Source organism: Sinocyclocheilus rhinocerous, unplaced genomic scaffold (genome assembly GCF_001515625.1).
Source record: "Sinocyclocheilus rhinocerous isolate Xijiao unplaced genomic scaffold, SAMN03320098_v1.1 scaffold387, whole genome shotgun sequence".
NCBI lineage: Eukaryota > Metazoa > Chordata > Actinopteri > Cypriniformes > Cyprinidae > Sinocyclocheilus > Sinocyclocheilus rhinocerous.
Genome location: NW_015651557.1, coordinates 1271593 through 1285809, shown reverse-complemented (window position 1 = coordinate 1285809; position 14217 = coordinate 1271593). Strand labels below are relative to the sequence as shown.

The 14217-nt window shown below is 35.5% G+C and overlaps 2 protein-coding genes across 6 annotated transcripts in view; one reads left to right on the top strand and one right to left on the bottom strand.

Annotated features, from left to right (window-relative positions):
* LOC107713179 (RNA-binding protein 27-like) overlaps window positions 1–1820 on the bottom strand; it is a 34139-nt gene extending 32319 nt beyond the window's left edge. For all 5 annotated transcript variants that reach the window (XR_001636871.1, XM_016518612.1, XM_016518609.1 and 2 more), the window contains exons 1-4: window positions 1621–1820; window positions 935–1053; window positions 620–738; window positions 119–198 (exon numbers count right to left, since the gene is read on the bottom strand). Coding sequence is in view for 4 of the 5 variants with exons in the window: in XM_016518612.1 (XP_016374098.1) it covers window positions 119–198; window positions 620–738; window positions 935–1053; window positions 1621–1679 (377 nt within the window). In the remaining variant the exon portion in view is untranslated. The remainder of the gene's footprint in view (window positions 1–118; window positions 199–619; window positions 739–934; window positions 1054–1620) is intronic.
* A 1272-nt stretch (window positions 1821–3092) lies between these two features.
* The window catches only part of LOC107713129 (leucine--tRNA ligase, cytoplasmic-like), a 19536-nt gene continuing 8411 nt past the window's right edge, over window positions 3093–14217 (top strand). The window contains exons 1-15 of the mRNA XM_016518564.1: window positions 3093–3186; window positions 3613–3734; window positions 3815–3902; window positions 3989–4069; window positions 4144–4281; window positions 4863–5024; window positions 5143–5255; window positions 6277–6502; window positions 7801–8037; window positions 8258–8335; window positions 10470–10555; window positions 10767–10832; window positions 10957–11039; window positions 11397–11535; window positions 13721–13982. Of these exons, the coding sequence (XP_016374050.1) occupies window positions 3181–3186; window positions 3613–3734; window positions 3815–3902; window positions 3989–4069; window positions 4144–4281; window positions 4863–5024; window positions 5143–5255; window positions 6277–6502; window positions 7801–8037; window positions 8258–8335; window positions 10470–10555; window positions 10767–10832; window positions 10957–11039; window positions 11397–11535; window positions 13721–13982 (1887 nt within the window). The 5' untranslated portion in view covers window positions 3093–3180. The remainder of the gene's footprint in view (window positions 3187–3612; window positions 3735–3814; window positions 3903–3988; window positions 4070–4143; window positions 4282–4862; window positions 5025–5142; window positions 5256–6276; window positions 6503–7800; window positions 8038–8257; window positions 8336–10469; window positions 10556–10766; window positions 10833–10956; window positions 11040–11396; window positions 11536–13720; window positions 13983–14217) is intronic.

Genomic DNA, 14217 nt, shown 5'->3' with positions numbered 1-14217 from the left:
TTTGGCTATTGCTACAAATATACCCCAGCGACTTAAGACTGCTTTTGTGCTCCAGGGTCACATATGTACACAAGACCCAACACAATCAGAAGGAAAAGAAACACTTTTGAAGACCAACCTTGATTCATTTAAGTCAGAACGATTCCTTAATGGGCTTCTTCTTCTTTTGTTATCCCTATCATCTTCAACATGACTCGTCTGAAAACAAATGTAAATGTGTTAATGATAACACAATTTATTTATTTACACTAGAAATCTGTCATGACTATCGAGGAGTGTAGTGCACCACTATACATGTCAAATCAAGTTAATTTTATTTTTATGCGCCCTTAACAATACACATGGTTTTTTATAGAAAATCATGATGCTAATAACATCATCATGCGTTACAGTTGCATCAGTGCTGGGCGATAATACAGTTTACATTTTTCAATGATATAAACAATCAAGCAGTTGCTATGTAGTATATATCGCTTTATGCGATTATACAGTATAATTTGGATACACTTATGTACCCGACTTTACATACAGAGCTGTGTAATAATACAGTTTACATTTCACAAGATTATAAACAACAAGAAATATCTTATGCTGTTATTTTATATTACTGACTATTTACCTCTTCCTTCTCCTCAAGCTTCTGCACTGGGATTTTACCCTCTTCTTTAGCAGCTGGATTTCCCAAATAATTTTTGGTGGATAGACATTCAAAGAGTTTATCGACAAACCCTGTAGTCTCTGTGAAACGAAGAGAACAATGAATCAATTCAGCAAATACCCAAAGTGCATGATAATCTTTTTAGATCATTCATATTCGACAAGAGACTAAACACAAAGGGCCTGAATTCACTAATAACCGCCTACTTATGTGCACAGCTATTCACAAGTTTCTAAATTGAAAATAAACAGCTATGTGAGGACTTTTTACCTATACCTTTCTGAAGGAAAACGTCCAACTGATCCGCACACAATGCTCGGAGTTCTTTCTCTGGTTTATCCTTCTTTACTAACGCCACGACGTAGTTTGCCAATGCAGATGGGTCAGCATCACATCTGTAAAAGATCTCAGGTTCATTTCATGTAAATCCACACATGCAATAAGTCTCCTGTCTAATTCAAAAGTCAAGTGTATCCATGCAGGTCTTCTAAAACAACAATCCACAATATAAGTGTTGTTTACTAGTAGCTTTTCCAAGAGGTCTACTAGGATGCACAGAAATCAAACACATGACAAGCTGTCAGCTAATGCAGCAACAACCACCAAACACACTAGTGACTCCGAAAATAAACTGTCTGCCTGCTGATCACACATGCCAAGGCTTTAAAACTAAAATAACTTGTGCCCTGATCCGGTTTTGGCCCAGTCTATGAAAACTATCAGGCTGTTTTGATGACCACCCCACTCATTGTCATTGCTACATTGTTTCTAACTGGAAGGCGTGTTAGAATTATGAACTTATGTATGAATACAACAAAATTGAACTGTCATTTAAACACCAAATCAAAGGAAACGATAACTATTCGCTGCGCGCTTAAGTGGTTTGAAATCCAGCTAAGCGGTTAGCATGTTAGCGCCGCCAGTTAGCTTTACTGATTCAAATGTCACTGTTCATCACTTACATGGGTTCAAGAAGTTTAGACAGCCAGGATTTCAGAGCGTCAACATTTTCTATAATCATCCTGACGCGCAACTGATTAATACTGATAAAAGGCTGGGTGTTTATGCGTAACTCCTACTAGCATCGTCTAAAAACACGCTCTGGGCCTTCTGTAGTCACTAGCACGTCGGAGGAGCTGCTGGAGGTTCTGCGCAACGTCATGACGCAACGACGGCAGCCAATCACAGAGCTGCTTTAACTTGCTATTACGCGTTCCTCCAAGTACTTTCACTTTTTTTTTTCCAGCACTTTTTTTTTCCCAACTCTAAATGCATAAAAAAATAATAAGAAGAAATGTAACAACGTTTAATGTTGTAATTTATTCTACAAAAATACAAAACACCCCTTCCAACTATTATATTATTATATTTCATTTATTTTATTTTACCTTTCTGTTGTCTCACTTATTACATACTTTAAGTAATTTTATTCTTGAGAGTTTTACATCAGAGTTAGACTGTTTGATGTTTGGATGTTCGTAATATCTCTGAGAAAAAAAGAAAAAAAAAAAAAAAACGACACGCCCTAACAACAACAATATGGCAAATTAAAATTAAATTACAAAATTATTATTATTACTGTGGCTTTCTGGGGATATTTGTGCTATGACTTCTACAAGTGATCAGTTAACCGGGGAAGTGTACTGTACTGTGCATAGATATACATATCAGTTTAGCTGATTTCCTATGTAAATTAAAAAGAAACAAAAAAGCAGTTGAAACATCAGATTTTGAATAAGATTATTGAGTCATATGTAAATAGAGACTGAAAGTGTAGATGATTTTTCCAAATCCCCTCACTTGCGTCAAAACGAAATGTAAAACATGTATTATTATTATTATTAATAATTTTTACTTGCTATTATTATTATTAAATAGATTACTTTCATTCATTTATTTATTTTTAAATCATTTATTTTACTTTAATTTTGTTTTCTTTGTTTATACTCTAAATCTCTCGCTGTATGTATATGTTGATTGTTTTTACTCACTGTTAAGTCCAATTGTCAATATGCTTTAACAGTATGTTTTCCAATGTTAAATGTTACTTGCAAAATGTTAATAAAAAATACTTAATGAGAAGAGAGAGAGAGAGAGAGAGAGAGATACCGTACTGTGGCCCTACGAACTCCATTACCCTAAGTATTTAAAAAAGACAAGATTAATGGAAAGAGTTTGTAGTTTGGAATTTTGTATTTATTTACGTAAAAAAATTGGGTTTATTTTATTATTTTATTTTATTATTATTATAATATATTTTTTTAAAATCTATAATAGTTGAATAATTCATAGCTGAACCGTGTGCGTTTCACACTCCATACCAGTAGGTGGCGGACATGCACCTTTAACGTTGGTTTGCCAATCCGCCAAAAAAACTCGAGAGAATAATAATAAGAAGAACTCCATTACCCATGATACAAAGCGTCATCCGGCGGCGACGTTTCCGTACGGTGTCATCAGCCGAGTGCGCGTGGGTTTCACTCTTCAACAAATCCTGCTGAAGTTACAGCGAATAGATCAGAATGACGGTAAATTTCATTTACACTAAGCCGTTTCAGTGGTTTACACTCTTTACTTCATGCGGTTTAGAGTATTGCCTGCTTCATGATCTCAAACAACAAAAAATGAAATAAACCGCTCCATTGAGCAGCATGGCTTATCTTTAGCTGTTAGCTTCATGCGAATGTGTCCCTTATTCAGTTACCCTTATGTACTTTGAGTCCTGAACGAAAAGTAGGAACAACCGTTCGAGCCACACAGTGAGCGAACTCAATAACATTGTTAACTTACTTTTTTGCAAGTTGGATGAAGTTGGCAGAGTAATATGAATGGAGCTTATGCGCACCGCTGCTGTTCTGTTCTGATCTAGACACAAGTACTAGTGTATAGTTTATCAAATGCACCATTTTCGTAACTGGAAGTTTTGTTTATATACATAATTTGTGTCATTCCAGGAACGCAAAGGAACAGCAAAACTTGACTTCTTGAGGAAGATTGAGGAGGAAGTTCAACAGAAATGGGAGCAGGAAAAGATGTTTGAGATTGATGCTCCAACCACCTCTGAGGAAAATACAAAGTGAGCCTGTTTTAATATATTTTCTGACGTTGTACAGATTCTGTTGATGACCAGTTATGTATTCTTGTCTGTTTACCCAGTAAGAACAAGTACTTTATTACGTTTCCTTACCCGTACATGAATGGGAGACTTCACCTTGGACATACGTTCTGCCTGTCGAAGTGTGAGGTGAGTCTGAAATCCAGTTAAAGAAGACGGCAAAGACATCATTTCATATCAATTATGATTCGGCTAAAATCTCCAATGTCCTGTAGTTTGCAATAGGTTACCAGCGGCTGAAAGGAAAGCAATGTCTTTTCCCATTTGGACTTCATTGTACTGGGATGCCCATCAAAGTGAGTAGATTAAAAGTTCTGCGCCTCAGATCTGTACACGTTTGTCATCAACAAATCTGTTTTATGTGTAACAGGCATGTGCAGACAAGCTGAAGAGAGAAATGGAGCTGTATGGAAACCCGCCGCAATTCCCTGAGGAAGATGAAGAGGAGGAAGAGCAGAAGAAGATCACCGATGAGGTCATCATCAAGGACAAGTCAAAGGGCAAAAAGGTAAATGTGTGCTATGAGGAAATTATAACCTAAATGTTGTAGGACCGAATCCCCACAAGGGTTGATCCATGAGCTATGAATGGCGTATTAACATATAATAATTAAAGCTAATAAAGTGTAGGGTTGTGATGGTGAGGAAATTTTCCCAACGGTTAATCGACGTGTGACAACCCGTATCACCGTGGGGGCGTTCCCTCTTTTCCTCACTTTCATTTACTTTTAAATAGCTTGTAAAAGCGGCGAGCGCATTTTACTTTCACTTTCAAATAGCGGCAATTTGGAGTAAAGCAATTGTTCGTTTTTAGTTCGTTTGAATTTTCCCTCTTTTCCTCGCTTTCGCTACTGTCGTTCGGCACGCTGCATTGAGCAGCCGCGTTCAGTTTTTAATTGTAGTGTCTGTTCTTTTACTGAACTAAATGATTTTTATTACTATAAAAAAATCAAAACGACGGTGGGGGTCGGTGACGCGGTGGGCAAGTGATGTAACCGGTGTTGCGTCTTAACACCGGTATCACCGTCAGCACCGTCTATCGCGGCAAGCCTAATAAAGTGTACGTTTTTGAATGTGATGTCATTGGCAGAGCAAAGCTGTAGCGAAGTCTGGAAGCTCCAAGTTCCAGTGGGACATCATGAAATCTCTGGGGCTGCGGGACGAAGAAATCGTGAGGTTTGCTGAAGCTGAACATTGGCTGGATTATTTCCCTCCTCTTGCTGTAGAAGACCTGAAGAAAATGGGCCTAAAGGTAGTGAAAGTTCACCTGAACATTAGTAATTCTGGCCGTCACTTTGTAGTTTGGCATTTAAAGCAACATGATTTGACACCTGTGTCTGTAAATGAAGTTTTTCTCACTTATGTTGTAGGCTGATTGGCGTCGTTCCTTCATCACGACCGATGTAAACCCTTTCTACGACTCTTTTGTGAGGTGGCAGTACATCACTCTGAAAGAGAGAAAAAAGATCAAGTTTGGGAAAAGGTATGGTAACAATATTGAAATGCATTTTTACATATTAATCAATAGTTACAACACAAAGTTCAATAATCTTTGCAGAAATGTAAAGGCCTTTCCACACTGAGCGCGATGCGAAAAAGTGAGGCGAATCGCCGACAAACGGTGCTTTCACACCGAACGCGAAACGATCGTTCGCCTTCTGCTAATTCACGCCTGCACGCTAGGTGGCGCCGACCAACAATGCATTTTTCCTCAGATATGTATCTCATATATGGATTTACCATCCATCATCCGCTGCTCAATATACAGCATTAAATTAAGATAAACAAGGTTCTACACCAGATCTATAATGCTATAGATCATCTATAATGCTTACAAGAATAGGCTACATCCTAAAATATAATTAGAAATACAATTAGCATCAAGCTACACTTGAAAATGTATGTAATTATGAGTGCTTGTAATAACTTCCGATTGTGATCTATAGTTGATTTTGATTAATAAGCAGACACTCTTTGTATGTTTAATAATGCTACACTGCTAATATTTGTCATAAACATCCTTTATTGCTATAAAAACACCGTGAGCTGCATACAAAACACATACAGAAAATATATCGTCATAATCATGTCTATTTGCTTTCATATTTCATGTGAAGAAAAAGAACGCGCTCTGACTCATAACACTCGCGCACGTGGAAGAAAATGGACAGTGCTCTACAGATAGCATAATTCAGTGGACAATTAATAGAAATGTTTTTCTGTATGAAGAACATGTGAGAATAAATCTGTTCTCAAATACCAACGATAACGCAGGGAGTTGGGCCTCAAGAGTACACCCTGATTAAGATGAAGATTGTGGAGCCTTACCCAGCAAAATTGAGGTACGATTCATAATAATATGATATTGAATAATTGTCATCTTCGTGTATCATGGTACTCTAAAAAATGTCATGCTATGACCATGGTACCAAAAACATGGTATTTGTAAGTCATTTTGTTTGAACTCTGTTTAAAGAAGGTTTTTGTTTTCTAACTGTTTACAGTGGCCTTAAAGGCAAGAATGTTTTTCTGGTGGCTGCGACTCTGAGGCCTGAAACCATGTTTGGTCAGACGAATTGCTGGATTCGGCCAGATATGAGGTACATTATATTTGAGACGGCCAACGGTGAGCTGTTCATCAGCACGCAGCGGTCAGCCAGGAACATGTCCTACCAGGGCTTTACCAAAGAGAATGGAGTGGTTCCTGTCATCATGAACATCATGGGCCAGGTTTGTGTTTTTATTCACCCTATGTTTGTGTATTTATTTATTCATTCATTTGGAGGTGAAATGTAACATTTTTATAACATTCACTCAGTGAAAGTGTGATTTGTTTCATATTATGTTATTATATTCCATTTCTATTTTTCTGGTGTATTATAAATAGTGCTGTCAAACGATTAATTGCGATTAATCGCATCCAAAATAAAAGTTTTTGTTTACATAATATATGTATGTGTGCTATGTACAATATATTTATTATGTATATATAAATACACACAAATGCATGTATATATTTCAGAAAAATATGTTATGTTTATATATTAAATATATTTATTTATAATATAAATTATATGAATATAAATATAGACATGTAAATATTTTCAAAATATATACTGTATGTGTGTGTGTGTTTAAATATACATAATAAATATGCAAAGAACACACACATATATTATGCAAACAAAAACTTTTATTTTGTATGCGATTAATCGCGATGAATCGTTTGACAGCACTAATTATAAAATAACAGTATTATGTATATATGTGTGTGTCATATATCAGTATATATTTTGAAACTATTTACATGTCTATATTTATATTCATATAATTTATATTATAAATAAATATATTTAATATATAAACACAACCTATTTTTCTGAAATGTATACATGCATGTGTGTATTTATATATACATAATAAATATACACATCACACATGCATATATTATGTAAACAAAACTTTTATTTTGGATAGCGATTAATCGTTTGACAGCACTAGTTAAAATAAATATTAACAATACATGTACTGCAGTACTTCCATACTGTTGAGTAGGGCTGCACAGTTTGGGGAAAAAATGTCATTCTAAATGTAATGTGATTTTTCTGACTAATAAATAAAAACATGGCATGCTTGTCCAACAATAACAGCAACATTGATATTAACAGTAAGCAAAATAAATGGACAAAGTCTGTTTTCATTTAGAGAGCATAAATCACAAGGGAGCCTATCAACTTTTTTTTTATAAATCTAATCATTGATTTTATTATTTTTTTATTTAAAATTAGTTTTTAAAAATTACTTTAAATTATGCATTATTGGGAAAGTAGCAAACAAATCAGTAAAGACATTACATTTTGATTTGCTTGACTTGTTATTAAAATTATTAATGTTGCGGTCTAAAATAGATTAGAAAACACCGATTACCACACTGTTTCAAGAAAGTGGCTATAATTGATTAATCTTCATAGCCATCAAGTCTGGGTTTGCAATGTAAACTAGTGCATAAGCTATTGACAACTTTATAAAAAGGCCATTTGCCTTGCTGTGCCTGTCAGAGTTATTTTTCAAAACATCCTAGATTCTGTGTGTCTGAAGTGGCTTATGGCTTTCTGTTCTACCAGGTACCCATCATTGAGATTCCAGGTTATGGGAACCTGTCGGCTCCTCTGGTTTGTGATGAACTAAAGATCCAAAGCCAGAATGACAGAGAGAAACTGGCTGAGGCCAAAGAGAAGGTCTACCTCAAGGGCTTTTATGAAGGGGTAAGACAATCTGAACACCAACATCACATCATCATTTTCTTCACTAATATACAGTAGTAACATAGATGAATGCATATAGGGGCACTTCATGAAATATGCTTGTTTTAGATGCTAAAGTTGGTGGTTAGAGTACTGTGTGTTTGCTTTAGGTATCTGCTAAATGACAGCTTATTCCTACATGTGAAGATCTGAACAACTTCACTGAACTTTGTTTTGCCAGATCATGTTAGTGGAGGGTTTCAAGGGACAGAAGGTCCAGGATGTTAAGAAGCCCATTCAGAAGATGATGGTGGAGAAGGTTGGTGGACCATATGTAATACATGACATGAAATAATAGTCAGAACTTGTTTTAAATGGAACAGTGTAGATGGCCCATATCATAGGACAATATGGACCTCATACCAGTGTTAATTTCGTTGTCGTCATAATTTTCGTCAACGACATCTTTTTCACCGACGACAACGAGACTATAACGAACTAAATCTCTTTTTGAATGACAAAAACTATGACGTAAATCTATTGACATTTTCGTCAACAAATAAAAACGAGACGAAAATGTTAGGGAGGGACGATTTGGGAAGAGATTCATTCAGAACGAATCTGCTGTGTGGTTCGGAGGTTAGATGCGTACATATGAACCGGCAGGACATAAGCTAACATACACTTGCTGCACGTCACATAAAACGTAAAAAAATGTCAATATGTGGGCGTAAGAGAAGAGCAGACATATGGGTAAATCTTATGATGCAAGAGAGAACTCAATTCGGTCCAGTTTTCTGAGCGCAGACACTGAAGTACACACAAAATGATGTTGAATTGTCCGTTTTGATGAGTATTCACGTAAACAGTAGGGTGAATGTGTCTCAATGCATTGCATCCATTTCAGCTGTGCATTCGGTTTTAAAGGGATAGCAGCCTAATTTAGTTGCTATTGTCTGAGTCATTGATGTTAATCAAGCAACAAAAGAAAGACAGAAAATCACTCACTGCTCTTGACTGAAAAAATTTAGTAGCCCTAAAAATTAATCTAAATTTATTTATAGAAATAAATATGTCTGCTTGAAAGAATGAAGAATGTTGTTATAAAGAATGCATAATTAGCCTATATAGCCATTGGTATTTAATTAAAAAGAAGACCATGTTCTTGTTCTTTATGAGAAGTGGTTTTATTTAATTTTAACATAAAGGCTTATTGTGCGTCTCCGCAGTTAAATCATCTATCATGATAAAACCTTAATATCAAACCTATATAATGAGTTTGGGAATTTTAGAGAAATGCTTAATAAATGCACTGTAACTAAACCCATTAGTTTTTATAGCCGACTAAATTTACTGTAGATTTAGTCGACTAAAATCTTATGATATTTAGTCGACTAAAACTAAAAACAATTCAGATGACTAAAACTAAATGGCATTTTAGTCAAAAGACTATGACTAAAACTAAATCAAAATTTGCTTTCAAAATTAACACTGCCTCATACACAAGGAAGAAAAAAACAAAAAATGCCCCAGTATTATTCAGGGCCCCAAACTGAGCTGAAATATTTAATTTTGTGCAGTTGTTGTGTATATGGCCAAAAATAAGATGACATTCTGATTGTAGCATTGCAATCACTTGAGATAGCAAATTATTTTCCACAGAAGTATAAGTACATAAATGATTATTATTAGTGAAATAAATAGTAAATGTTAACAGAATTTAGAGACTTTAAAAAAATAGATTTGCAATCCGTTTACAGTTCAGTATTACAAAACCGATATCCAACTAAGGAAAAAATGATTAAATAAAGGAAAAAATAATGTTAAAACCATTTTCTCAATTTTTAGTTGTCACTCTAAATCTCCCAATACAAATTTTGTAAGATGGTATTTAAATGCGTAGGTTTTTTCATTTTTTTTTTAAAATCAAAGCTCTGTAGATTTTAATGTGGGGGCAAAAAATATAATGCAATGCAGCAATGATTGGGAGATGAACGTACAAATAAATATTCCTCTAAAGCCTGATCTATTTGATACTCCTATTTTAGCATGATTTTTCTAAACCATTTTCTTTGGATAATCAAGTAAACCTTTAGTCTGGTAAATGTTCATCTTAAAATATTGCTATACCAATAAAATTGTTTTTCTACATTGTTTAATGATTTTTATAAAGTGTATAATGATTTGAAAAAGACACAACCTGCATCACAACCTGAAGGTGGATGTTTTTAAAATTATACTTATAGCCTTTTTACTCGCTAAGCAAGTAGATTGTGTACAACAGGTTTTTGATTGTTAATCATTTAGAGGCCTTAAAAGTTTGTGAATTATATATGATACAGTAGGCTTTGTGGGGTTTATGATTGAACATTTAATTATGAGTTGCGAATCTTTTTTTTTTATTATAAGGTATCAAAAAAAAATGTCTAACCCTATTTTATTTATTTTGTTAGGGTGAGGCGATGGTCTACATGGAGCCGGAGAAGCAGGTGTTATCTCGGTCGGCAGACGAGTGTGTTGTGGCATTGTGTGATCAATGGTCAGTGCAGAAAACACTCTCATACAGATGCTACATACTATTTTATCTCAGAACACATGATAACATCTACTACCATCTTGTAGTATATTCACTCCCTCTTCAATTAAATCATGCCCTTGTGATCTTGTGGGATTTTTGTCGTTTTTTGTTGTGGTGGTGACTTGCCTTGAGGCGTCCCTGATCGATTTGACTTGGGCTCTCTATCTGTCAGGTATCTGGATTATGGCAATGAGGAATGGAAAAAGCAAGCTACGGGCGTCCTGGAGGCTCTTGAGACGTAAGTCTCACACTTTGTGGCATCGGGAGATTACAGTGGAAATTGTCAAGTTGCTGTGTGGCACCGTTATTGCTAGAGAGACTGTATGAATGCGTGAATACTGACTGTATGCTTTGCTCTTCAGGTTCTGTGACGAAACCAGGAAGAACTTTGAAGCAACATTGGCTTGGCTTCAGGAACATGCCTGCTCCAGATCGTATGGGCTAGGTAAGACTGGCTTATCTGTGTGTCACTGTAGTTAACAAGCTTTGTTGCCAGCTTTTCCTGCATCCTGTTGGATTTTTCTTTTGAAATAAATTGCTTGTAATAGTTAGGCAAACTGCACAAAGTTTTCTTTGCACACATCCATTTGAAATCACCTCAGATGGCCGCCTTTGTGTGAAGCTTATCTTAATCAAAGTGGTTTTGTAAGGACAAGGCCCATCTATATTTCTTTTGTAATACTCTTATTCCTCGCTCCTCCCTTGCCCCCAAACCACTCAGCGATACCATCAGCAATTTTCATTCTATTCCTTAGAGAGTACCTTTGATTTTGGACTTCTTTTATGTGTTTGGTTCCCATAGGAACCCGGTTGCCATGGGATGAACAATGGCTCATTGAGTCCCTGTCGGACTCCACAATCTATATGGCTTACTACACCGTGGCACATCTCCTCCAGGGAGGGGTCCTCAACGGACAAGGACCCTCGCCACTGGGAATCAGGTATTATTTGCTTTTGCGGAAAAAGTAGGACAGTTAAAAAATGCAAAACAATGTGAATTATAGAATAAACAAGACAGTTCTAATTACCAGATTTATGTAATGCAAGGTTTTGTAGGATGAAGATCAGTTAAACAGGAGAATGAGGAAAGGTGATTGATGGAAAAACAAGAATGTAAACGTAAAAGATTTTGAAATGATTGTTTGGATTTTGGAGTCCTTCTTTATAGGGGTGGGCGATATGACCAAATGTTATGTCACGATGTGAGTAATTTCATTTCACAGCAATGATATATAACTATAGTTATTTTTGCTTTAAATAAGGTCTTTGATATCAAAATTTGATACCATAGAAATTTCGTAATTCTTGTCACCAGTGTCAATATTACACACAAAAAACAAAAATTAGCCTAAATTAAAATAAAAAAAACTCAAGCTCACTGAAGACAAGTAAACAGTCAGCAATTAAATAATAAGCTAATTACAAGAAATAGGACAAAAATAAGCTACAGTAGAACGAATAAATAAGAAATGCTACATACATTGTATAATCAAATGAATAAAAACACTGCATATTCTTCACTGTGTAAGTTAAATATATATTTCTTCTTATTAAAGTTACAAAAGTGATTTAGTCAAGAGCAGTGAGAGATTTTCTCTCTTTTGTTGTTTGATTAACATGAATGACAGACAGCAGGAATATTAGACTGCTGTCACTTTAAGAGCTGCCCGGATCTAGTATACTGTTACACACGCTTTTTCTTTCTCAGCTGTTTGCTTTCACTTGCAACAAGTGTGTGTATTTAACCATTCAAGGTCTATAAAGTGGCAAAGATAACTCTGTTCCATACTCCCACACTCTATGAGCAGCGTCTTCACATGTGCGCACCTCATTTTGCTGCTGATTGCATTTCAACAGCTTAAAATCACTTGTTTTTAAACCGCAATGCTTAAAAACGTGTGTAAACTCAGAAGTTTCCGTGACCACGTTCCACGTAGCACAGCAACGTCACATGAGCGTATAACCACGATATAGAGACAATAGTCCAAAATCTCTACCGTTGACAAATTTCTGCCGGTTAATAGTGTCTACCGGTATATTGCCCACCCCTACTTCTTTATATTATATATAGATCATACCCATTTTCCCCATTTATTCAGCTTAACACTTGACCTTTTACCACCAGCATGGGGCAGGTAGTCACTGAATCACTTTAAAGATTAAATGGAGTGCTGCAGGGATGACATATTTTTGTAGGCCAAAACCCAAAAATGAGCATTTTAACACTTCTGGATCCATCATTCTGAAGTCAATAGATTTTTTGAATGTGTTTTTGATTAAATGCCTGAAAATAACATCTGTGGTAAACATGAGCTCCAGATAGTTAAATTTTTTTGTTGACATGACATGATAAAATACACCAGTAATACCCTCTTGTTAAAAACTTTTACTTCTCTTGAAAAAGGAGGTTGCTAGCAGGTGGCTAAATGGGACTACTGTGGTTGTCAGGGACATTAAACGGCATCACACCAAAGAGGAAAACTCATATATTCCACTTTTACAACCTCATTGTGTAAATAATCACACTCATGCAAACTATTCTAGTTAAAAAAATGCTTAATGGTGGTGCCGTTGAAGTCATGCGACTGTGGTGCGGTTTGTTTATAGCCTATGTCTAGCTTTTTTCTGCTGCCGATTATATTTAATATTCAAAATTATTAAAAGTTGTGTTCATTTGTGAACAAAACATAATCATATTTTTTGTGCACCATCACTGCAGTACTTTATATAGTACAATAATTAAAAAGTAAATTTTACAAATGGACTTTGTATCTTAACTTAATTTTTAGAACATAGATAACATAGGTAATATATTTATTTTAAGATGAATTTAACAAGTAATAAAATCATGTACCCTAATATCTGCTTGCATTTAACAACCCCACAGTGTTCGGATAAAGAATCCAGCAAATATATCATGGAAAATATGCTATCAAATTGAGTAAAAATTGTGAGAATTGAAAGATAAAGCTTACGTAAAATGTGTCAGACTCGCTGTGAATCAAATTGAGAACAAAAATAACATGGGAAATGTCTGAATATACTGCCACACATGTTCATTGTTACTTGAATAAAAATGGTAATCCACAAAAAAGTGATACAGAAAACCACATTTCCTCCCATTAGAGCCGAGCAGATGACGAGGGAGGTGTGGGATTACATCTTCTTCAAAACAGCACCTTTCCCAAAGACGGACATCCCAAAGGAAAAGCTGCAGAAGCTCAGGAGGGAGTTTGAGTTCTGGTACCCTGTAGATGTCAGAGTATCAGGGAAAGATCTGGTGCCAAACCATCTCACCTATTACCTCTACAATCATGTAGCCATGTGGCCCAATGACAGGTACACTGCAGTTTACTTATTTACAAGAAAATGCAGTTTACATTACAAAAATTAATGTATTGCAATAAAAAGTACCCCCTCCCCCCATTGTTGTAATTCCTACATCACAACTATTACTACTTAATTTAAAGGGGTCATATGATGCAATTTCAATTTTTCCTTTCTCTTTGGAGTGTTACAAGCTCTTGGTGCATAAAGAAGATCTGTAAAGTTGCAAAGACTAAAACCTCAAATCCAAAGAGATATTCTTTATAAAAGTTAAGAGTCAGCCACACCTACCTAAA